At 41.5% G+C, this 26,060-nt stretch overlaps 1 protein-coding gene across 11 annotated transcripts in view; it reads left to right on the forward strand.

Annotated features, from left to right (window-relative positions):
* The window catches only part of LOC131128603 (tetratricopeptide repeat protein 28-like), a 245,366-nt gene that overhangs the window by 138,251 nt on the left and 81,055 nt on the right, over positions 1–26,060 (forward strand). For all 11 annotated transcript variants that reach the window (XM_058071604.1, XM_058071603.1, XM_058071602.1 and 8 more), the window contains one exon: positions 409–539. In XM_058071604.1, coding sequence (XP_057927587.1) covers positions 409–539 — 131 coding nt within the window. The remainder of the gene's footprint in view (positions 1–408; positions 540–26,060) is intronic.

Below are 26,060 nucleotides of genomic sequence, written 5' to 3' on the forward strand. Positions count from 1 at the left end.
TTCCCATCTCAGAATTAATGCCAAGGTCTCACTAAATGGCTCGCACATCTTTGTTTTACATTGACAGGGAAGGTCTTTGTTAAATATTTTAAGTGGAAGAGAAGTGTTATGGAATAATGAAAGGATTTCTCACATGACTAGTATTTGCAGAAAGGAAAATTGGGTTTTCAGATGGCTCATGGACACTTTTACTTTAGTTGGGCCATGTATGGGAGGCATCTGTGTCAAAATGAAATAATCAGGTCTTTCCTTTTACCACTGTCTACCACATTGCCAGCTTTCCACCAGTCAGGGAAACCACTCTACTGTGGAAAAAGTGCAAGATGACCATGGTTAAAGTCCCCGAACACTAAGTTTGCTTTGTTATAACCTGCTGCCTTAAGAATAATGAATCTGATTCATCTCCAGGTGACCAAACAGGGGAATGCCGTGCTCATGGGAATTTAGGCTCTGCATTTTTCTCCAAGGGAAACTATCGTGAAGCTTTGACCAACCATCGCAACCAGCTTGTTCTCGCCATGAAGCTGAAGGACAGAGAGGTAAGAAACACACACAAGTGGAGAGGTTTGACATAGACAAAGCAAGCTACCTGGACAAGATAATGAATCCGGGTGGCAGCACTTTCATGGTGTCTTATCAGGCTGTTTGTGTGGGCCTGTGCTGTACCCTGCATTCATCTGCTGTGGCTTTTTCGAAGGTAACTGAAGGGCACACAGATGCCGGTGCTCTTTTTCTCTTTAAGAAAAGGTGTTGAGTCAGTGCACAAGAGTACACTTGAAGGTCGTATAAAAGGAGGGAAGCATTTCAGGACCTTTGTCTTGTTTCCTTTGCCACTGGAAAACATTTATGCAGACATTTAGCTGACATTTCTATGATTCATGTAGCAATTAATAAAAAGCTGTTTGGATATACTATTTAGTGTATTGCACAGAGAGAGAAAACAAAAACTGTCCAGTGACGTCCTGCATCCTGCCTGTTGGCCGCTGAGGTCATTGTTGGGGGCTGACAGGTGCTTGTATTCCAACACAATTGCCGTCACCCAAGGAGAAGAATGGCCTCCATTTCCCCTTCATTCCTTATCCTTCCTACCAGGCCGGTCGGTTTGCTTGTTTGTCCTCGCTGATATCACAAGGCATTTAAACAGTCCAGGCAAAGTCAGAACAAAGCAGTTCCACAAAACATTTGAAAAATGAGGCCAGAGCTCTTCTCAACATCTTTCCATTCCACAGTTTGAGGATATGTGCAGAGAGAAGTATGATTTATGGCTCCACAGATTTTGCTGGCAAAAACGTCTGTCCTGAAGGTTAGACTGAAGCCTGTATGGGTGCTTCAGTAACATAAAGAACAAATGCAAGGTGATTTGTAGTTGTGGCAGCAATTAGTTGTCTCATTTAGTATGCATACATACCTGTTATTGCGGACCAATGTGTCCAGTATGACAGATTTGACCTACATAGGGAGGAATAATCCCTTGTTCTCTTATTGATGACAAATGTAGTCAAAGGTGACCTGTGACCATGTGGTGATATTGGATAGCACTAAAAGTTGCATCATATACAAATGTTCTGATTTGCCTCCTACACCCCCCCTCTCGCTGCTTGTCCCCCGACAGGCCTCCTAATCAGAGTCATATGTGTGTCACACCACCTGGCCTTGCTCCGTGCACACTACAGCCTGGTGGATAACTCATTACGGCTGGGACTGTGTTTTTGTTTCTGGTGTAGACTTTTTATCTGGCCTTTTTGTGGCTGAGGTCACTTCCTAGAGGCCGGAGGTGGGGTGTTGTTTCTGACTGGATTTCCAGGGCATGTCTACTGTCCAGAGTAGTGAAGAACACAAATACTAAAGTGGTACTGATTGCTGTCCATGTGTTGTGAAGGTACATCGGATATGTACATTTTGGGAAATGGGAATATTCAAATGGCATTAAATAACAATGACTTGTTTCATTATTTTCTGACAAAAAGCTTGTTGAACTTCAATGCTTTGCCTAACAATGGGAATTTGGATTGTTGTTGACTTTGCATTTAACATCTTGCATGTCATACCGTCATGCGATATGAGAGGAATTGGAAGTCTACTGCAGTCACTATGTGGAAATACTTTGTCACATCCTGTGTTATTCCTCACTGTTACAACTGGGCTTTAATGTGTTGAAAGCACAGGCGTGTGGTGTGTTGCCAAAAGTTGGACCTACAGTAAATAGCACCAGTGTTATCTGCGTTGTTTGCGTTGGTATGACCCTGTTCTTGTTGTTGTCGTTCAACATATTACTCACATCAAGGGTCACCAAATGTGGAGATATGATTCATAATGAGACCGGAGTATAAACTGTTGACTCTCCACTGAACCAAGTAACAACCACTTAAAGGCATAGTTTGTATATTTTGACATGAAGTTGTATGACATCCTCATCAGCAGTTTAGTACATCAATGGTGACTTCCCCACATCTCCCGTGAGCCGTGTTCTGGATGGATTTATGTGATGAGGAACGTAGTCCCGGGTAGTTGTTGGGGCGGGCGACTTAGCTAAAGAGTTTGGATTCTCAAAACAATATGCGTTCAAAAGACTAATACATCACAAAACTGTTGCCAACAAAAAAGTCAGACCTCTCAATCGCTTGACGTTATTTTTTCTCCATTAATATCATTATGCTCTGTCACCTGTCTATTGAAGACTGCTGCAACGTGACAGTCTCCCATTGCAGCCCAAACACAGCTCTATCAGTCTGCAAAAGTTTATAAAACAATCTATAAAGATTTGGAACTCAATCGAACCACAGTAAATGCCATTACCTATATGGTGAAAACATGGAAAGGTAGTGAACCTTGCCAGGAATGGCCGGTCAACCAAAATTATCCCAAGAGCACAGTGATGACTCATCCACAAGGTCACAAAAGACCCCACAACAACAAAACGAAACAAAAACCACTGCTGAACAAAAAGAACATTAAGTCTAGTCTCAATTTTGTCACAAAACATCTTGGTGATTCCCATGACCTTTGGGAAAATGCTATGCTATGCTATGCTAGCTATGGTCTTAAACTTTTGATCAGGTGATGGGGAGTCAATTTCACTTTTGATTGTTTGCAATACATTTTTTTGTCTCCACTCCTGTGGCTTCTTTCTGCATTTTGAAGCTCTACTCAGAACCTTCTTCAGATAGACTAAATCCTTGCAATTTTCAACTAGTTTTAACATTTTGATCAGGAGTAGTGTATGTATATACTCAGTGTCTATTTCTACTAATGTTCACTCTAAAGCCAAAAATGTAATTGCTCTGTATCTCGTCTACATGGTATGTTCACTATAAATCAAGAGGTGGTACTATGAATGCTGTATATCAGTAAAACTGACATGCATGGGATTGCTTTTATCTGCTGACAACCACTGCAAAATCTTCAATGTGACCAACCACAGAACCATGTAACAACACAAGCAGGTCTAATTTTGCCAGACATGCTGCAAGGTGAATGTTAGTGACAATGATAGATTGGCGTGAATCTCACTACGAAGACGAGGATATGTGGCTACACTTTAAAAAGCAAGCCAAATGAGAAACAAAGCAGAGCTGTGGAAAGGCTCAGAGTGAGTGCTCTGTCATGACTGGAGTTGCGGTCCTAACCAATGAGGTCATCGGCTAGTGTGGAGTTAGTTATTTCTTTAACTTGTGGCCTTTTGGATGTATCCTCAGCAGCTGTCAACACGATCACACTCCTACAGACTCGGTCTTTTGTAGCTTTATGAGTTTTCTTCCTCCGAGACCTGTCAGCATCTTTAACATAAGCCAAAGTGAAACAAAGCTTCAAATCGTTCCGTATGTATGCCTGTGGCATTTTCATCTTAAATAGCAGGTTTAATGAGAGGGAGGTAACCCCTCATTTGGAGTGTGAGTATTTAGGAGAAACTGAGTCGGGTTGACGGCGGTACAGTCTCTAATTATGTCTTGTGTGATGTTCAAAAGAGACTGAACAGTCGACTCCCCCAACCCCAAATTGGAATGGAAATCACAATCACAGAAAAGGATAAGAGATAGTAACTTTTCCCTTTTAACCAACACTTCTTACTCTACTCCGTCCCCTTCCGGCAGCTCCCTTTTTAGCTCTGGCATTGTTTATCTTTGCTTGCTCTCACTCTGTGCTCCATCTGCCGAGAGGAATTTACTCAAACTTTGCTCCTCGCTCTACATAGTGATACAGACTATTTTATCACTGGTGTTTATCTTTTGTCGAGGTTAGAGTTGTATAGATTTTGCTAGACCTTGTCTAGTATAATGACGTTGAGTGTGGAACCTTTAAATAGGTGGTGAAATAGTGCAAAAAAAGTGTGTATTTCCCTTGTCAGGGTCACAATTTGTCAGTGTGTGTCAGCACACTTGTAGAGAAGATCATTAAAGAGTCATTAGGACATGGACGTGTGCCTTTTCATCCTTTCTGAGGGCTGACATTAATAAAAGATGGCACAAGAGATATCTGAAAACACTGTCTCTTTCCTTTAACATCAAACATGTTGCTGATTAAAAGTGAAGATTTGTGGATGATATGCAGCGTAGATTTAGCAAAAGTCTTGGTGGCATTGAGCATCATGCAAAGTGACACTCTCACCACACATACTGCAGAGGCCGTATGAGTGTTCTCACCTATTGTGATGTCATACATATTTAAACTAATTACCATAGGACAAATACTACTAGAGTCACTGCCATTATGAACAGTAAAATATACTGTGAACTAAAATTTTTAAAAAGTACCCGCTGAGCTGAGAAATACACACTCATCTACAAACATCTACATGGTGCAGCATGGTACCCACTGTGTCTTATTAATGAGGCACCACCTCCTCGGCCCAGTGGTTTAGAACAGCTCTACAGCAGCTCGCTTAGGTATGAATCATGACAGATGGACATCTAGTGTCAACCAATGGGCCATGACCACTGCTGAGAAGCAAGGACTGGTGTGCTTATATATTTATGGAACTCCTGCTTGCTGTCCTCCATTTTGTTTGCATGGCATGTATTTCCTTACAATTTTTTTAAATGTTTTTAAATTCATACTATTACTATTATTGGAGCCTGTTCATAATGCAAGTTATATACTTAATCTGTATGTCCTGCAAAATACCAGGGGTGTAAAATATTGAACTTCCCACTTGCATCCATCCACTTTCCATACACTTATCTGTCTTAGGGCCATAACAGTGGCTGCAGCTTATTCCACCTGACTGAATGTGAAAGGCGGATTACACCCTGGACTGATCACAGGTTAAACACAAGGCATTTATGAGTGGGGCATTAAGTAGAAGTAGATCTCATGCCAGTTGTACAAAAATCAACTATGTGGACTACTGCACTACCAGTTTCCCTCAACACACCCGATTGTGAACATTAGCTTTCAAATCAATTCAGTGCTGTATTTTTGATTGTGTGTTTGTACTGTGTGCTGCACGTGTCTCCCCAGTGAATCATTTGTCTAAGAGATGAAACTTCTGCTCTTGTCTTTATTGCATCCTCTCTCGGTAGCTCATGTCCCATTTCTCCTTTCTGCCACCCCCATACGAATTTTCCATGGCGTCTTACTCCCCCCACATGTCCAACCCCCCTTGTTATCTCACATTTCTCCCTTATACCATTTAGTCCAATTCTAAATGTATAGAAGCTCAGTATTTCATACTGTATGTTGTATGACAACATTGTTTAAAGGGGATCGATTATGCACATTTTTCAACCCTTTGTATTGAGTTGTGGTCCCCTATATAGCAGCTACACACAATAACCCGCCCAAAAAATGTTTTAGATTTAGCTGAATCTGCACCTATTCCAGCTGTATTTCCTTTGATTTGTGCTTCCTGCCAAAAAAATTTAATTCATTTTTTTTACCACACCTTTTGAAACTGAGCGTTTTGAGCCATCCCAAACTTCTTTCAGGGCTCACTTCCAAATGTGCAAACCTCATTATCTGAAATTTTGGCATAGTTTAACACGAGAATACAACACTCTATCTACATTTGTAGGTCAGAAAAGTGGAAAAAACATAATGGGTCCCCTTTAAGGGTTTAATTGCCTAGAGAGTCGGGGTACACCCTAGACCAGGGGTGGGCAAACTTTTTGACTCGTGGGCCGCATTGACTTAACAAAATTGACGGGGGGCCAGACTATATATTTTAAACATATAATTCTAACAGTCCACCTGGAATGATTGTATCTGTAAAGGTGTCATGCAACCTGCTATATGTGCTTGTGTGCTTTTTTTCAGGAGCACTTTGTAAACAGCAGATCACATCAAATAAACAAATTGATAAAAAAAAATAACTACCTAAACCATCAAAAGGTTGGCTAAAGCCATGATGTCAGGTCGTATGTTAAGTTTCAATGAAATACTTTGGAAAGAACGTGCGGGCCATATTTAAACACTTGGCGGGCCGGATGTGGCCCCCGGGCCGTAGTTTGCCCACCCCTGCCCTAGACTGATCGCCAGCCAATCACAGGGCACATATAGACAAACAACCATTCACACTCACATTCATACCTATGGACACCAATTAACCTAATATGCATGTTTCTGGAATATGTGAGGAAACCGGAGTACCCATAGAAAACCCACGCACGGGGAGAACATGCAAACTCCACAGAAATACCCAAGCAGAGAATCGAACTCAGGTTTTCCCGATCTCCTGACTGTGTGGCCTACATGGTGACCACTCGGTCACAATGCGGCGCACATACAAAATACAGACTACATGAATACACAAGAAGTACAAGCTACCTCTCCAAGGCCACTCAAACAGTACTCGAATGCATACACTTCTACACTGCCTGCAAATCCGACCATTCACTGTTGAGACTGGTACATAATTAATCATTTAATATTACACCCTGTCTGTCTGTTTCTCACTTACTGTTGCAATCAATGGCAATACTGAGGGAAAGATTAGATGACAAATATAGAGTGACACGATCACAGCAGACCATTGACTTTCTGCTGTGTTGCCACTTTATGATTAAAAATGAGAGCCGTAGGTAGTATACATGAGTGAGTGACAGAAATCCAACGACCTCATAGAGATTTTTCCTTATGACAACAAGCTGCATGTCATAATAATGTTCATCATTGTAGAAATCCAAAGTGGTTTCCTTTATCTCAGCAGGAATATTTGACGTATCAGGGTAAGAGTAATTAAGATGAAATCGTCTTCTATAGATCTTCTTTGATGATAAGGAATGGAAGCCCATTAAACACATTCCAGCAGAGTGCTTGTTCGCATGGTTTTGATTTAAATAAATCGCACGTCTCTGTAGCCAAGTGAAACAAATGTTTAGGACTAGAGCTCATTTTCAGGACACTTTTGGGACAGCCTGCAAGAGATGTGGGGAGGAGACCTAAAAGTGTGAGAATAATTCATTATCTGATCTCATCCGTGTAATCCTTAGTATTGAGTCTCTGAGTCATGTGAATTCTCATCCCTGCCATCATGGCAGTTTAAACGTTATTGACTGTTGACTGGACTACATTTGTGATTTCTTCAAACAGACCGCCTAAACCTGGCACTCCTTCCTTCCCTTCCCCATCCCCTCCAGCCCCTGTCCAGCCCAGACCTTGCATGGAATGACCAGAGAGCCATTTAAAGCACTGCATCCCTCTCTCTAACCCAATCGATAGAAAAGCTGTCAGCAAGATGAATGGAGGTTTTAGGAAGTCCATTTTAATGAAGGAGAAAGGGGGAGTAAGAGAAAGAGATGTACTTAGAAAGAGAGGAAGAATGACTCACCAATGGTAGTTATGAATGAATTGAAAGGATGGGGGGGGGGATAGTAAGTGATATGTATATCTATGTATTGAATGTGTGTAGAATAATGAGTGTGCTGTGTAATAGTGTCTCCGGTGACAACGATGATGAGGAGTGCATTGACTTGATTTAGTTTCTGGTAGCCCTAATTGTAGCCGCATTGTATGAAACGACTCCTTAGATAGAATAGCACATCAAGTACACCCCTACACAGAGACCTTTATTATTGCACTGTGGGGATTTCATTTCGCTTGCAAACCAACACCACATCAAATCCACGAGTTCATGAATTATGTCTGTGGCTCTCTAGTAAAAAAATTATTATTTATACAACAAGGGAGTGCTCAACTCCAAACCAGTTCTCTACACAGCCGACAGAGTTCCCTCCACATTTGCACTAAGAAGTTAACTTGAAGGAATGGATTTTGTTGTTTGTTTCAGTGTTTAATAGGCATACCCTTTGCCACATGTCGTTATGCAGAGAAGGCTGCATGGTAATTGGTGATTAGGAGATGAGGGCAAAGGTTGCTGGGCTCATCGGTGGTGTAGACAACAATGTCCTCTGGGCACTGCTCCATCTGAACCCTGTTTTCATTCATTGGAGCAATTACTGGCCCTTATTAGTCACTGTGACTTTAGAAAAGTCGATTTATGTATGCCCAGTGTGGACAATGCAAAAGAGAAAACAACAGGTTGATGAGCTTCTCTATTGTATTATTTTCCCTTTAAATCACACTGAAAAAGCACTGTCAGGTTCTTTGGTGAACAAGTGAAGTTTGTAATCGGAACTGGACCCCTTGTCACCGCTCGCTCTTTTGTAAAAAGAGACTTGCTCTTGGAGATGCCGTGGAAGTCAGATTATGTTGCGGACTTTGAGACAGTTCCATCTGTGCGGAGAATGGTTTATGTAAACAAGCGAATCATGCCACTCCCAGGGGTAGTGGTCAGTGGTGCTACAAGTGTGTGTTATATATAGTGGGATGTCGGAGACAGCATTTATGCATGGTGAGGAAATGGCCTTTTGAAAGACTCCTGACATCCCGCCAAGGAGTAGGATTACAGCTGCTTAGTTTGGCTCAGTCCACGCCTCCGAACAATCCATATACAGTGAGATTTGCTTTCATTGCCTTTCTCAGTCTGCCCTTTCCACACTCAGTCTTGCTATTGTCCCGTGTTACGGCGGTGTCAGCATTCTTGTCCCTGTGGCACACTATTGAGACCTTCTCCAATCTCTCTTGGATGAGAGCCCCCTTCCTTTATGGGGAGGTGGAGTGTGTCTTTGTGGAATAAGCTTTGGGAAAGCAATAAAATGGATAGGAAATACGAGGCCCCAAATGAGTGAAATGAAAGCACTTTGTCTTAAGAGAGGACAGAGGCCTATGGCTTCTGCCCGTACTGCACTACACTCCGCATCATCTTTATAAAAAAGATGGAGGCAGGCTTTTGCTGGATTCACACCAATGTCCTCTCTTGAATGGAGAATGAGACCATGTGGCATCAAGACTGTAAAAAAAGCCATAGAGCCCAGAGGCAATGACTGCTTGGGTGTTTTATTGTAGCACAGTTCGCTTAAGAAAATTTTGCAGCTATTGCTGCTGCTGTCATCAGATTTAATTGGAGCTTGTGGCAAGCTTTGATGGAAAGGACATGGTTCTCTTGCGGTACCCGATCTCGGTTCACACACAAGCACACAACAATCTAGATTCACCGTGGTCCCTATTATTTCTAATAACTGCAGTTTTTACACTCTTTTGTAGTGGTGCCAACGGCAGTGGTTTGGTATTGTGGGATAGCTGTTCAATGCCGTTCCCGCGTTGTTTGCCACGGAAACTTGGGTTGGGTATGCTTTACATATTATCCAATACTGGTACCCAATTGGTACTTTTTGAAATGGTGCCTGTGCTGAACTTGTGGTAATGGTTTAATTTGTAGCATTATAGAGTGTGCATACAGTGAGCGTCTTACCTGCATCCATGCATATTACAAGCTCATTGATGTGCAATATCCTGCAAAAAAATGTTTAATGACCACATTTGTGGTCATTAAACCACTCTACTGATGCTGTCCCAAGTTTGTTTACACTTAGTAAACGTGGCCCCCTCACATGTGGCTTCTGAGCTCCATGGCACCAGCGGTGCCTGTGGCAAAGTGCGGCCAACAGTGAGTGCTCCTCCTCGGGCAGGCGACGTGGAGGCAGCGCTTCCGCACCTGGCTTCTCGTGAGCTCCGACGCGCCGTTTTGAACTGAAAGTAATGTATTTGTGAATAAAGAACTTGAACGTGAACTTGTTCAGAGGGTGGCGTGACACATGAAGCACTCTACTTGCTTCACTCTGCATTACCCACGAAGCATTGCACACACGAGCACAACAATCCGAACAATTATTGAATGGGACCTATTCTGCACATCTTTGGCTTTGTATTGAGTTGTGGACTCCTATAGAGCAGCCACACACAATAACCTTCACAGAAAGCTGTCTAGATCTTCCAGATTCTGCACCTCTTTCTGCAGTATTTCAATTGACTTCATGCTTCCGACCCAAACGGTCTGTTTAATTTACCACTCTGCCGTGATTGGTCACACTCCCAAGCACTCCCGAGGACTTTGCATGAAATAACACTATAATTTGTTGTGTCTTTTGTTTGCAGAGCGTGAAAAAATAAACATGCATAGGCTAAAAAGTATAAATAAAGAAAAGCAATTTATATTCAACATTGTTCTACAATTCCAGTAGGACAATACATAGTTGTAAGCAGTGAATAGTTTTAGGTAGTGATGGATGTCATAGTTTTCAGTCTTTCATTCTCATGTTTCACCTAGAAAAATTTAAATAGTAAATTGTATATGGATTATTCATAGTTGTACTGTGTAAACTGAACTAGTTCATGAGAACTATGAACTGGTAGTTTCTCATACAGCGTACATATTTTAACAGCAGCATTTACAGGCTATACATGTTGATTTTTTGCCATTACAGCCAATGAGGAAAGTGTTGTGTAGTGTGTGTTTTTTGTATGTTTCAGTATAATGATTTGAGCATCTGTGAATGTGTGCATGGGCACGTTTTTGACTTCATCACCATTCAGAAAGGCTTAGTGTGATTAGAGTAGTGTGATCCTCCGAAGAGTTAATGATGAGAGAAGCAGTCGCTCCATAGAGGCCAATCACTCCACCCTGATGGCATGTGGCGGCTTATCTCGCTCTATGTATTGGGTGTGTGTCTTTGTCTGTTGGCATGTGTGGCAACATACATGATAGGATTTTAACTAGCTCTTCTCACATGATTGCTTTTGTTGTCATCAATTGTGAGCACCATTAAAGGCGAAGTGATCCCATTGTCTGAGTGCTTGATATTTCAGGGTTTGTTGACAAACCGGGCAGAATTCATATACAGCTCAATTATGCTAGTTTCAGACTAAAAAATAGCTCAAACACTGTATGAGTCTGTGTACCATTTGCTTTATTTCAGGGCTTCATGGTGTGCTGTGGAAGGCCAATGGTGTTTTTCTTCTCTTGGGGGAAAAACTGGCAGGCTTAATGACACTGTTGGGGTTACAGCATAGCTCCAACTCATTTTCCAATGTGATTGAAGTTCGCTGTGGGTTGCATTTCATCAGTGCTGAGCAGACAAAAGGGATCTTTACAGTGTTGTCGTTGTATGTGTGCATAGTTTGTGTACGCCTGCAGCACCAAAGAGATGGTAAAATGACTTTATGGTTGTTATATTGACTGTGTCACAATCTCACGTTCTCTGAGATGATGAGTTTTGTCGGGGCTTGTCTCTTGTGTGTACTCCAATTCTTTATTGCTTTTCATATATACACAGTGACAAGTTTGCATGTAAACATTAAACAGGACTCTGCACAGATAAGTTCCCATGTCGGGGTTGTTGTAAAAGTAGTTTGCAGCTGGGATAGGCTCCAGCACACTATTCTTGTGTTTAGCTTGCTTTTCAGACCTACTTGTTACAGTTCATCATAAATTAGGCCACATCAGTTTGAGGAGGCATGATGTAGAATGAGTCATGTAATAATTGTTGATGTTGGCTCAGTTGTATCTCCCTCTGCTTTTCTTTCTTACTTCTGCTCCCTTTCCATGGTCCCTTCAAACTGTCTGTTTGTTTTTGGTTAAGCAGCAGTTAAGCGTATAGTGTGGCAGTGAAGCCTGCATCCTGCCTTGTAATGGCAGTGCAAAGCCAGCTTTTGATTGCTCCATCACTCCAATGTGAAGGAGCCAATGAAACACAGTGGAAGCCACACTGGTGTTTTCCTCATCATTCTTTCTCTTGACTGGTGGAAGTAGAATTCAATTGGTTCTTGTGTGTTCGCTTTGAGTCAGCTGACACTCTTCAGGTCTCGCACGGCATCCAAAGTTTAGCCCCCACCCTCTCTGCAGTGTGGAGTCAACGAGAACCAACTGTTTCTTCTACACTTTCAAATCCACCAGCTTATATTGCATGACCCGGAGACAAGCAGCATCCTAGAAAACATCAGTCCTTCCAATTCCAACAACATCCCTACAGAGTATTTGGTAAACATTCTCCTCTATCCTTTCCGCCACCCTTAACAAAACAACACTTTCACTTCCTGTATCTGCCTCTATTAGAATGCCTCCTGCCTTCTATTCCCTCAGAAGACTTCAGGTAAAGTAGCAAAGACAGATGTGTGTTTGGTGTGTCCAGGCACAGGTTAAAGCAGAAAGCAGCTCTGAACAAGAATGCATCTCTGGTTGCTCAGCCGATATGCCAACATAATTTGTGGTTGAAGGGCTATAACAATCACTCTTCCGCTATGTCTTCTATTATGCCAAGGGCAAGAGATACAATCAGTGGTCCCGCCAGTAACTATTTACCCTCCCTGTCAATCAGAGCCCGGAGGCGTGCACTCACAGCTGGAGGCAACGCTGGCAGGTGGCCCAGCATTGCCTAGAAAACATGTCTTAAAAGCAAACCATTATTTCCTGATCATCACCTCCTTTCTTATCTGCACCAAACCCTTCTCTACAACTTGACTTGAGCTTCATCTCCCATGGGTGATCATCTTTATCCTTCTTCCAGCCTGGATATCTTCGGCCCATATTATCAGCAAATGCATAACATCAAGGGAGCTTTGGTGTGTCTGGCCTGAAAATACACCACATTTTCTCCTTCTGCACAAGCATGCACACACATAACATTCAAAATAGGGACAGAGTTGCTTCTACACCCCCAAATAGGCAGATATGTCTTATATAGGACATGTAAATGAATTTCACAGGGATTTGGTTTTCATCATGCTGCGCTCAGTTCACTTTATGGTCTTAAACCTCTGTCATAGTAGGAGCTGGTGAGAGGAAGCTTTTGTGCATGCAGGTGCTCTTAGATGCATAATGTGTTTACCTATGTGATAATAAAACCCAGTAGTGGAATAGTCTTTTTAGTCTTTATCAGTCACAACAGTCCTGTCTCCATGATGCTGAAGTGAAAAGTCCGGTGTTGTTGAAATATATGGGTTATTCTGCCATACCTTGGAGGAGATATAGTCCATATAGCAGTGAAGGGTGGTTCTCCCTTTGCCTTTTGCACCCACTGTCCACATCACCATCCTCACCACCCTTACCAGGATTGTAATTACATTTAGGGAATAAAAGCACAGAGGGGAGAAGGGATTTGTGCACTGAGCTTGAGGTAGATCAAGTCCCTTTAGCATGTCATTGTGAATTTATTCATCCGGCACAACAAAGCCTGATGGCAAGAGTTGGAATGGGTCATGTTTAAACTGGCTGTTTAACCTGCACCTACAAGGGAGAGCACTTGCATCTTTCTAGGATGTATGCATGGCCTGCGGGTACTCGACTGGTGACCTGCAAAAGAGGCAAGCTGCATTTTTTTTTTGTTTTTTTTTGTGTGGTTTGGTGCACTATGTAAATGCAGACTTAATAGTAAAATAGCAACAATGCAGTCAAGAATAAACAACAGTTTTGCAAGACATTGTGTTGATGTTTGTAGTAGCAGTTGTGATTTATTTAATTTTCAGTGACGCTACATTGTGGACAAGTGGTCACTATGTTGGCCCTACAGTCAGGGGATTGGGAAAATATGGGTTAGAATCTCCGCTTGGGCATCTCCGCTTGAGATTTTGCATGTTCTGTTTTCCCCGGGTGCTTCCAAAAACATGCATGTTATGTTAATTGGTGACTCCAAATTGTCCATAGGTATGAATGTGAGTGTGAATGGTTGTTTGTCTATATGTGCCCTGTGATTGGCTGCCGAATAGTCCAGGGTGTACCTCGCCTCTCGCCCGAAGTTAACCGGGATAGGCCCCAGCATACCCCTGTGACACTAATGAGGATAAGTGGTATAGAAAATTAATGGATGGAATGTTCAGTGACTTGAATGTAAACGTTCTGGAGCTTGGAGCTTTTTTTTTTCCCATCAAGCAAAGGCGGCCCAGTATAAATGCACACATAGCATAAAATAAGCATAAAGTAAGCACTTCTGATGATTTTTTTGTCATATAAATCTCTCAATCATGAAAATAAGGGTGAATATGTTAATTAAGACGGAGCACATAAAGGCTTGTGGCCTTGAGTTTATTATGTCTCTTGGAAGATGGAACAATAGCCTGCCACTGCTGCTGCCTGATTCTCCTGTATTAGAAATCAAACTAGCTTTTGCACCACTCTACAATTACAGTACGCACACACTCAAGGATTCTATGTTAGAATCGGTATGTCAATGTACTTTGTTGACGTTTGATTTTCAGTTATTTCTTTTACCATCTCAACATCCTCTTCACATTTTCAAGTTCACATATACTCAAACAAAGAATAGACTTAAGCTCAGCATTTGGAAGCAGTCATGCATCCATCTATTTCACAGAAATCTGGTTTAAGCGTGATTTACTGTTGCAGAATGGATTATAGGCTCAGCTTTTCCAAGAGAACTGTGAGGTTGACATTTGCTTGTCACTCTTCATTTCTTTCATTGTGTCAGCATGCTCTAAGCAACAACTCTGGCCAGATCATATTGATCTGGGTCTCTCAAACCTTAACCTGTGTACTCTTATCTCTTGTCTCCTCTGCTCTCCTCTTCTCTGCTGTGCACTCCTTTCCGAGCCTCCCCTAACCAAAGTAGTTTTATATGTCACAGAAAAAGGGTTCAACGATGTTGTCCAGCATGTCAGACCTGATTTGTCCAGCTGTGCGGGCTGTCAGGGAGGGTGCCTCCCACCAGCCTCCAAAACATCCTTGAATAACTCAGAAGTGCAATGTCCTTGGATCGGCTGCCCGGCTTCCTGCTGAATGCTCTCATATGCAGCTGGAGCCCTTGCAAGCTGTGCTTTATTTGGCACTGTGTCCTCTGAACCAACTGGAAGTCATAACAACAGCTAATTAGCGTTTAAATGATAGGCTGGTTAAAATGAATGCATGCCTCTTTGTTTAATCTAACTTCATTAGTTTGTTGTCTTTCCAATCCATCAATCCATTTTCTATGCCGCTTAACCTCACTAGCTATGCTGGAGCCTATTCCAGCTGTCTTTGGGCGAGAGGCGGGGTACACCCTGGACTGGTTGACAGCCAATCACAGGGCACATATAGACAAATAACCATTCACACTTACAGTCATACATATGGACAATTTGGAGTTACCAATTACCAATACCTAGAGAAAACCTATGCATGCACGGGAGAACATGCAAACTCCAAGCAAAGATTCAAACCCAGGTTTTTTTGGCCTCCTGACTGTGTGGCCAACATGCTAACCACTTCCCAACACATTTTAAAAAACTCAATATTGAGCAATATTGCCTCTAAGTCCCTCCTCTTCTTAAGAACCTTTCTGTGTGGATTTAGCACATTTTCGAGATCCAGCTACTACAGTTTTCATCACTATCAAAAACATTTTTGTTAAAGTAGTTGCCAGCCAGTTCTATTGATGACAGTCTAGTTTTATGCGCTACGGTGGGTGCTCATTGCACTTCAATATGGGTTAATGCAGAGAACACATTTCACTCTGTATTGAATATATATGTGTATATATGTGACAACTGCATCGCCATATTCTTGCCAGGAAGAACAGTCCAATTCAACGGTAAAAAAAAGTGGTATTATCCAGTCGGTCAGTTATTTTGTTACACTTTTAGTCAGAGGAAAACAGGTCTCTGTCTTCTATACAAATTAAACTAACTAAACAAATTTCTCATTATTGTCTTCTCTTAGAGTCAATTTAACCACACCTAAATGCTGTTAGTGTAAAGAACTAAACATTCTGCAAGCATTATGCACCAATTTGTGCTTCATTCCAGAGCTTAGAGTCCTTATAAAGTGGCAAGACTGGATGTTTACCTCAAATCCATCCTGAAATTACTTTCAAACAGCACTGTGATTTCCTTTCCTGTCACTACAAGGTCTCTAAAGACTTGATTCCCTTCTCTGGCAGACATCACACAGCTATGCCTGTGGAGATTTGACTTGGGCACAGAAATAAGCAGCAACCCTTCGAGGCTTCGCTCTGATTTAGAGTACATTAAGATCCATTCACAGTGCCCCAGCTTCCCCGGTGTACCACATCTTCAATTTTCTCCTCAACCTCAATTTATATTCATGTGTTTATATCAGAGGGCAAGAGGGTCTGTTTCTGTATCTGAACAATGCTGACATCCTGTCACAGGGGACCCGTGTTGTGACTGGATTTGTAGGCTGTGAAAGCAAAGGGTTAAACTCTCGCTCCACTTCCCTTACCTAATATATCACCAATTCTTTAAGGGGTCCAATCGTACTGATTTCAGGGTTTTTTACAATGACACCATTCTAAGTAAAATACTCCATAAATATGTGCAGAGTAAATCTGCAGGCTTCTCCTCTTGGCAGAAATGCTTGGAATCACTACCACCATATTTGCTGTGATTGGCCGAGGGGCTGCTCTGCCGCCAGTAAGACCTTAGTAGAGACACAACAACTTGTTAATGGTTAACGGTAATATATCACATTGTACAAGTCACAGTTTCATATATCCATAATGAGTGGAAAAATCAAAGCTTATTTGATCCTATCCATTTGCCATACATTTGTTTACTTCCTGTATTCCAAATGTAGCCATTTTCTCAGCAGCTTATCCTCATTCGGGTCATGGGGGTATGCTGGAGCCTATCCCAGCTGACTTTGGGCAAGAGGTGGTATAAACCCTGGACTGGAGGTTTACAATCACTACAAGTAAATTATATAACATGAATATAATAAATATCCATGTGCATGCAGGGGTTTTCCGGTTTCCTCCCACATTCCAAAAACATGCTAGGTTAATTGGCGACTGCAAATTGTCCATAGGTATGAATGTGAGTGTGAATGGTTGTTTGTCTATATGTGCCCTGTGATTGGTGCCCGAAGACAGCTGGGATAGGCTCCAGCACCCCCGCGACCCTCATGAGGATAAGTGGCATAGAAAATTATTGTAAAATAGAAATACAAAATTATTGTATAATAGACCATATTCGACCACAAAGCAGTATTATTTATAAATATATGAAAACCGTGACAGAGTGAAGATGCAAAATTCTAATAGCGTTGTGGGACAACTGTAATCTAAAAAAAAAAATCTCCATTGCTTACTCAGTTTAGATACACAATTCTGTCATAGCAAAAAACACTTTCTTGCTTTTTTTTTTTAAGAATAAGCATCCAAAGGTACTGAACAGCAGTCACGGGTTACCACTAGGCAAGTGGCAATTTGTGGACTTCCTAAAGTTGTGGTGGGAGGTATCTTGTGGAAATCTTTAACTTTCATGAGATATAGGGGTGGCATACCAACTTTTCCAGGTATAACTTAAAAACCCCAACATCATGATATGGCACTCCCACATCATGTAGAAGAAGAGTTTTAAACATATTCTCTAGTCTGAAATGTTATGTATGATACGGCCCCTTAAAACTCTCCTTTGTGTAGTATTTTGTCAGAGCTCACAATGTCAACCCCAAGCCCCTCCTGAAGAGAGCAGTCATATTTTCCACCAATTCCAGTGGAGTTGGATTCAATTTTGGATTCAATTTTGTTCCTCTCGTCCTCTGATTTCTTCCTCAAAACTGTTTGCCACCAATGCCCACTATAGCCTCAAAAAGGCGGAAAAAACACACAAACGGCATAAATGTGGCCACACACAGACACACATAGAAGCATTTACCCCACAAAGCCTTGAGATACTCTCCGCATAAGGACATTTTAGGGAATGTATACTGGGTCTTGAGAGTAACCGCAAATGATCTCTCATTTGGCGTGGCACCACTGCTCAGACTGCCCACATGTCAGACAAAAAAGGCTTTTTCACAAGCTGAAACTCCACTGCATCTTGTGTGTATCATTAGTTAACTCCATGCAATTATCCATGGCTGCTGGTGTGTCCGCATGTTTTTGCTGCTTGTACAGTAGAGCTATGGATGTTAGTGGCCTGTCACGAATAGCGTTGTAGCTGTCACGAGCTGTCCTCAACCATAGTTTGACCTTATGTGACAATCAATCCTTTTGTCCACGTGTCCTGTGAAGGCGAAAGGAATTCTCAAGCTTCAGCCTCTCTGCCGTCATTTATTTTCAAGTTGGAGGCTGCACAGGTCACAGACGAACAAGTGGCTCCTGTGGTATGTTATTGCCGCCGGTTGATCCAATTAGTCATAATGATTGATTGGAGAAATTGGTTAACAGCAAGATGAAGATAAACAGTATGATCATAAGTGCTCCTCAAGTGGAATCTTCTTCAGGCTGGGCCATAGGTTTCCATGCATAGGTACATACATAAGTTGTTCTTATTGATATGCTATATATGTGCTTTATTGTTATGAAAACACATACAGTATTAATCCATGTTTTCCACTGTTGATGAACTTGCATCAGCACTGTTGACGTTATTCTTGTAATGGCATTGGTAATGCATTGCTTGAGATGATTTATATTTCTTACACTTTATCCTCAAAGTGTCATGACAAAAACAATATAACAAATATACATTATAGATTTTCCTCTTCGGGAGGGAAGAAATTCAAGTCTAGCTGTACCTACTCTTGCTTGGCAAAGAACAACCTACAAAAAACAGAAGGTTTTGATATGGCCGAGCGACTGTCATTTGGCCAATTTAATTTGGCTCCTCTGGGACCCATATCAATGTGCAAACACCAGCGAATGAAATATAAACCTATAAAGCCAGATGAATATTTTATCATCTCAATCCCCACCCCCACCATCCACACTGACATCACCAACATACCTCATCTATACTACCCCATTTTTTGCTCTTGTTGTTACTTTGATAAGAGCACACACATGAAGAAATGTTGGTTTGCTCTTTCCTGTGTTCATTACAGTTGAAATGTTTCCTTTTACTGTTGAGAAGCATTTGTACAAGCCATTTCAAATGGAAAGACATTCTCGGCCTGGGGATGTCTCCACTACTCTCTCTTCTCATTCTTCAAACACAATATCTCCCATCGCTTTTATCTGCACCCCCATCACCTCACCACCCTGTTTTTTTCCCCTCTTTGCCCCCACCTTCAATAGCATTCAGTGTTCATCGCCAGCTAGCTGCTCATGGTGCTGGAGCTCTGCTCGTTAAGTGAGACGCTGGTGCGTGGTTCTCCTCACCTTCCCTCTACTCTGCCTTTTAATTAGCCAGCTGGTTGTGTGCTGTGTGTGCATGTGTGTGTCCGTGTGTGTGTGTACTGTATGTACTTATATTACACACAAATAAATCTTTCAAACATCCAAATCGTGGTGACTCCAACACCCATAAATCCTTAGTTTTTAAGGTAAGGTTAGGCGAGTTGTGGTTAGAAAATCAATGTCGGTAATTGTAATGTCCTCCAGTTTGATGGAAACATAACGCTGTGTATATGTGTGGGAATCTGTGTATGTGTGTAGCATTTACATGAAGCACCACATCATTGTGGTAGCAGGAGGTATTTTTCTATTGGCCATCATTTTTAATGGGGGGTCAAAGCAGTTGTTTTTGGATTTTGTGTCCAATGGGCTTCTGTTTGGTAATTGATCAGCATGTAATTAACTGTTTATTAATTCAGTAGGACCTCAGATTTTTGAATTTCTCTATTACGGAATTACCAAAAGTTCTCATACACTGTTTTGGTTATTGTACAACATAACATGTAACAAAACTATGGTATTTTACCCTTTGATATGTTGTGGTATTAATATAAATGGTGACAGACGATTCACCCAGCCATCTTAGATCACACACCCAACACAAAATCTTGCAATACTTAATTAACACAATACTACAGTATCTTGTACTGTAAGGCTCATTCAGTTGGCAAAGTCCAGTGGTTGGACCACCACCCCGGTCTGCCAATCCCGAGGTGCTGCTGCCGACTTCCGCGCAATGTTGAAAAGACGTGTCAGCCAAGACAGTCCCTCAACATCCAAAGCCATGAGGAATAACCACAAGTCTCTTGCTTATTTTAATAATGGCCGCTGCAAAATGACCCTCAATAAGACCAAGAATGTTTCAAGCGCCAGCACTTAAAGAAGGAGAGAAACACTGTTTAATTCAAGAAATAAGTCATCATAAAGTATCTATGTGGTGACACTATGACACTGCCTCAATCCCGTCTCCGGTCATGTTCCATGTTCATTTATCCCTTTTATTTGTCATACATATGCATTTTAATTGCAGTTTTCTGCATGTCAAACTATAATTGTTCTATTTTTGGGGGGTGTCTTGGATGGAATAATTGCATTTCATTGTTTTCTATGAGGAAATTTGTTTAAGTTTTGGTCCAATTTGGTTTTAATCCTGAAAACAGAGGTTCCGCTGCACTTACGTTCCTAACATTAGTGGCCATTTGTTTGCGGTCATTGTTTATGGCACATATATAACGCATTCAATATACAATACAGCAATAGTATAAAAATACTATCAGTATCAGATATTTTGTGCATCTTCTGGTTTTAGAACTAGTATAGAACCGCACTGAATCCTGCTGAGAGTTTTCATTCGTATTTGTAATTCTCTTTTGCACGTCTCGTGTAACTCAATAAAACATAGATTTTGCTGTTTTCACATAAAGAAATCACTTTGAATCATTTGGACATTTTGTGTCACGATTCACTGTAATCTAAAACTTTGACTTTATGACTGAGTTCTGTCTTTCTGCTGGAAATCCATATTGATTCCTTTTATTGCTTCCTGGACACACACAGACATGCATGTTACCACCACTTTAGAAGTCTATACTTTCACCTTTACCACTTGTTGAAAGAGGGTGACTTACTGCAACACTCCTACATTATCTTAAACAGCACTTTGCTCCCGTTTAAGTACTATGAGCTGTCCCTCCCTCTTTGGTAAATGCTCCTTGGACAAAGTGGGATCCTTACCACTTAACATCTCCCCTTTTTCCCAGCCACCTCTTTTAGGGTTTTTTTTCAGGGTAATTTGCATGTTAGAGTAGCTCGGCAAACATTTTATGTTACTGGTTAATGTTCTTGAGCCGTGCTGCATGTCCTACTTCGTGTCCACTCATGAGGATGCTCCACATTTCTATTCATAGAGCGTAGTAGTAGTCTATTAGTCTCCAAACCATTCATTTACATTGCCATGGTAACCATAGTTGTCCTGTGAGCTCCACCCATCTGCAATTATCATCTTGGTTATTTGAAGAATATCATCACTCAAATGTGTAATACATAATAAGGATTTCTTTTGTTTGAAACCATATTCACAACCACATGGAATAAGCAGTGAACTGCTGGGCAGTATGAGAAATAAAACACACCAGGGAATCAGTCATAGGACTCATATACTATTAACAGCAGCTCTACAGGATGACATAAGAGGGTAATTATTCTAAGTACGATTCATTACCTCTAGCACATGCTATGAAAGCAGCCATTAGTCTAATGCTCGACTGAATATAAACATACTTAGTACAGAAGGCAAATAGAGGAGAATGAGCACAGACTCCTCAGCCACTCTCCTTTGCAGGCGAAAGAAATTGACTCATGTTGGAGCCAAGTATTTCTGATTAACATGGCACCATCCCTCCTCTGTTGTCTCTCTCTGCATTCCTCCTCTGTGCTCCCAGCACAACCAGTTTACCTTTCATTAGGACACCCTCAGTTTGAAATGTGTTTGCTGATAAGAGCCAGCAGTATATCAACAGTTTACAAAGAAAAGCGCTAGGATTCATCAAATCAGCCCACATCCAGAGAAGGGCTGGACTTTGTACATACAATCACATCTGACTATGAGGATGAATATGCGGATGCAATGAAGCTTAGTATGTGTGCATTTATGGTTTGGAATATGGAATGGAGAAAATAAGTAAAGTCACCTTTGCCAAAATTGTTCATTTTGGTTCATTTGGTATGACTCCCAACTCTACTGTAAGGCTGAATTCCAATTCTAGCCCTTGACTCTTCCCCTTAATCATCCTCTTCATCTAATTGAAGTTGTATCGGTGTGAGTGGGCTAGATATAACTATCGACAATTAACAATTCAAAACATGAAGAACATTTATGTGGAGTAGCAAAGTATTGAATACATAATAACACATGGATGACGTTACTGTGAATGTCAATAATTAGGTGTAATTACCTCATCTTTATGTTTATTTCGGTCTCTGCACTTTTTGGAAAGTGTTGGCAAGTTCGGCAAGTGCTCCGCTTTTCCATTCGTTTCAAGTCTGGTCCCCAAGCACACTTGTTTTCAAGGGGTGAATATTCCTTAGCACTTACCCCTTACTCCTCAGTTTAAGGAGAATTGGGACACCACTTGGTTCTCGTGAACACACAAAACCGAGGGGTAAGACAAGGGGTAGAATTGGGAGTGTTTGTTTTGTAGAGCACTGCTGTTGTGTTGTAAGAGATGATCCCAATATATGTGCATCATCAGGGCCTGGCAAGGCTGACTCCTCGTTATCTTGGCCTCCATCTGAGAGGAAAATGCAGCGTTGCAGTCTCACTCTAGAGGGGCACTGATCATACGAGTAACTCATCTCTGCTGGAGAAAGATTGTGGTCTTGCTTTTGCTGCCTTTGTATCCAGTTGCACTCTGAAGACATACTGAGATGAGGAATTCTCCGTTTTTTTTGCTCACAATGTGGAAGTTTGAGTTTGAGAGAACAAGCCAGGCTTCAAAAGGTACAAAAAATTGAGCAGCCTCAGATAGGCTATCTTGGAACATGAAACAGCAACAGTTTGTGACAAACGGTAATTGCATCCCTGGGCCTGTATAATGCCCTGTTGCGTCTTTAAACTTGAGCAAAGTGCTGAGAGTCCTTGTGTCAGCAGGTAATTGGTTGCAGGCTTCAGCAGCAGCTTAAAGTGAAGGAAATAACGCTTGGTAAGTTTGTATACTGTACAGTACGGTATGTGCACTGAGGAAAATAACGGATGATAAAAGGTGTTTGTCCTTGGAAGGTATTGATTTTTGTAATCAACATTGTATTTTGTTTTCCCTTTATTCAAAGCATTCAGAGCCAGCCAAGTAAAAGCTATGCCCTACTCTCTCAGATCGAATCTCAATCGTGTAATTTTCATCTGGTGTTCAATGATGAAGTTCATACTGGACTCTAGAATTTCATCTGCTGAGTAGTACACAGACTATAAGAGAATCTCATATCCTTAAATGCTACCTGTTGTAGATGAAGTCACTCCTAAGGTCAAAGTTCAGGTTTTCTCTATATATTCCATGTACTGTTACAATTCATGTATATTACTTTAACTTACTGGTAATCTCAGGGCACATACAGTATAAACAAACAAACATTCACACACACATACCTCATACCTAACTGATACCTAACATGCATAACAGACCATGCAAATATGATATCCTCACTATGTGGCCAACATGCTAACCACTAGGTCACCATGCGGTCAGGTTTTGTGCTTACTGTATATACATTTTTTACGCTTTATCACCATTTGCAACAATGTCTGATGTGCTAATTTTTGCTGTATTTTACTAACAGAAACTTAAATGACAGGAAACAAGTATATATATTAAACGCTCCAAACTTAAATCAACAGAAAAGATTCAACAAATCTAGTCTCTTTCACTGTGATTGGCTGGCAACCTGTGCAGGGTGTACGCCACCTCTCACCCAAGTCAGCTGGCATAGGCTCCAGCATGCCACCAGGAACATAGTGAGGATATGCAAAATAATAATGAATGAATGGTCTCTTTCAAGGGGGCTTCTGCTCATGTTCGGCCCTTTGTATTTAGATCTGGACACCTATAGAGCAGCCACACAGATTTGTAGATCTTCCAGAATCTACACCTATTCCAGCTGTATTTCGTTGGATTTCCAAACCGGTCTGTTTTAATTTATTCCACCCAAGGCCCGCCTCCAGGCAAGCCCACTTTGACTCCAAACGCTCCGAAGTACTTTCAGACTTCTGCCAAACCCCTTCCCTAGCACTCATTGTGGGACACACTTGTATAAGCCAGACGTGAGCACAATCTTGGCACACATCTGTAGTGGAAATGTGGTCATTACACGTTTTTTGCGGGATTACCCGTGTTCCAGACCTAGGTGAGTTTGTAATTTGCATGCATGCAGATAAGACACTCCCTGTATACACACTATACAATGCTCTACTGACAACCACTTACTTAAACAAAATAAACACAATGCAAACACAGTGAAATTTTGCACAATTTTGCAGCAGAGCATGTGTAGAGAAATATATTAACACATGGCACTATCATGCTAAGTGTTCCAAACTATTCCTACAATCATTCTACATTTCAAAATTCAACAGCATTTCAGTCAAGCAGTTGTATAATTCAGGCATTCACACACGTTGAAATTGCCTTCTCTAGTTCATATTTGACCTTCATTATGATCCAATATATATTACGAGATTGGGGCTTGACAGTGACCTTCGTTGTCAGAATGAATGTCCTCTCCAGTGGCCTGTGTCCAAACCTTTTCCTGGCTGGTATAGGCATGGGTTGAGATCTGTGGAAGGAGTTACTTTATTAGCTGGTCGTGCCAGATTAATTGAACATCTGTTCATTCACAGACAGCTGACCTCAGTCCCAGCTGTTTACCCTCCGTATAAACACCTAATAAGCCCGTGTTGGATTTGCTGCATTGAAGACTAGCTACATTTTTTTTCTTCCCTAACTCAAAAGAAAACCACATCAGTGGTCAATGGTTAAAAAATATATAAACTGTGCATTTACAACTAGACAACTGGATGCCAAAGCACATGAGAATACAGTTGAAAGTCATTTCTGGAAAGGTCACAACAACAACAATGGCTATTTGTTTGGTTGGTCGAGGGAAAAGCAGAATCCTACGATACTTTGGACAGGATGTCATACTTTTCCTGTTCATGTGGACATGTCCTCTCTGTTATCTTACAGTGAGTGCTGTCTGCATTTGAATTGTGCACTGCAAAATTAGGTGAGTGAAATAACAGGAAACCTGCTCTAATATGGGGGGGTCACAATAAATTTTCACAAGAAATGACCCACTCGCAAAACAGATTTGGTACCATTCATGATCCAAATGTGTATTTTTACCCAATGACGCCTCACATGGATGAAACATGCTTGAAGCAAACACATTTGTAGAGTTAATTACTTAAATGAGTGACTCTCAACTGGTGGGTCAGGTCGCAAAGCCGTTTTCAGTGGGTTGCCGGTCTTGCAAAAAAAAAAAAAAATGTCTAATGACCCGGTGTCCCTGAATGCACCTTGTGTCTGTGTTGTTTGCTTCCTAAACCACCACAAGGTGCATGCCATGCTATGGGTGATTTGGCTAGTAGGACTTTGAACTTAACACAGCTAGATTTCCTTTGTATCTGCTGGAGAAGAGCATGCTGTATAGAGACGTGGGGAATTATGCCCACAATGAAGACTCGCTGGTACAGTTTCATGCCCAGTTTAATCTATTGATGCTCAGTTATGTAGATGTGTTGACCCAGGCAAAGGGGCGGTCTACAAAACAAATAGACCTGCTGCTGTTAATCAGAACAAAAATAGATGTCATGTTTCGAAGGGCGGGAAGTATCATTTCCTGTCCTGCACTCTTATTGTGGAGTGCTGCACTTCCTGCTGCAGCAGCTTTACCTCAGTAGAATTGTGCACATCTGGTGCCAATGGCAATTATCAGGATTTAAAAGCCCATCGTCTTCCCAGGAATGGTGCTGGTTCATTCGCTTGTGTCTCCTTGCCTGTGCTGTCACCGAGCCACTTACCTGTGACTTTTGCCAGATTGTTTGTTATTACAGAACCTTTTTCCCCCTGTGTTGCGTTTCGTTTGTTCCTGTACCACTATGAGTAC

The sequence above is a fragment of the Doryrhamphus excisus genome, chromosome 4, assembly GCF_030265055.1.
Source record: "Doryrhamphus excisus isolate RoL2022-K1 chromosome 4, RoL_Dexc_1.0, whole genome shotgun sequence".
Classification (NCBI taxonomy): Eukaryota; Metazoa; Chordata; class Actinopteri; order Syngnathiformes; family Syngnathidae; genus Doryrhamphus; species Doryrhamphus excisus.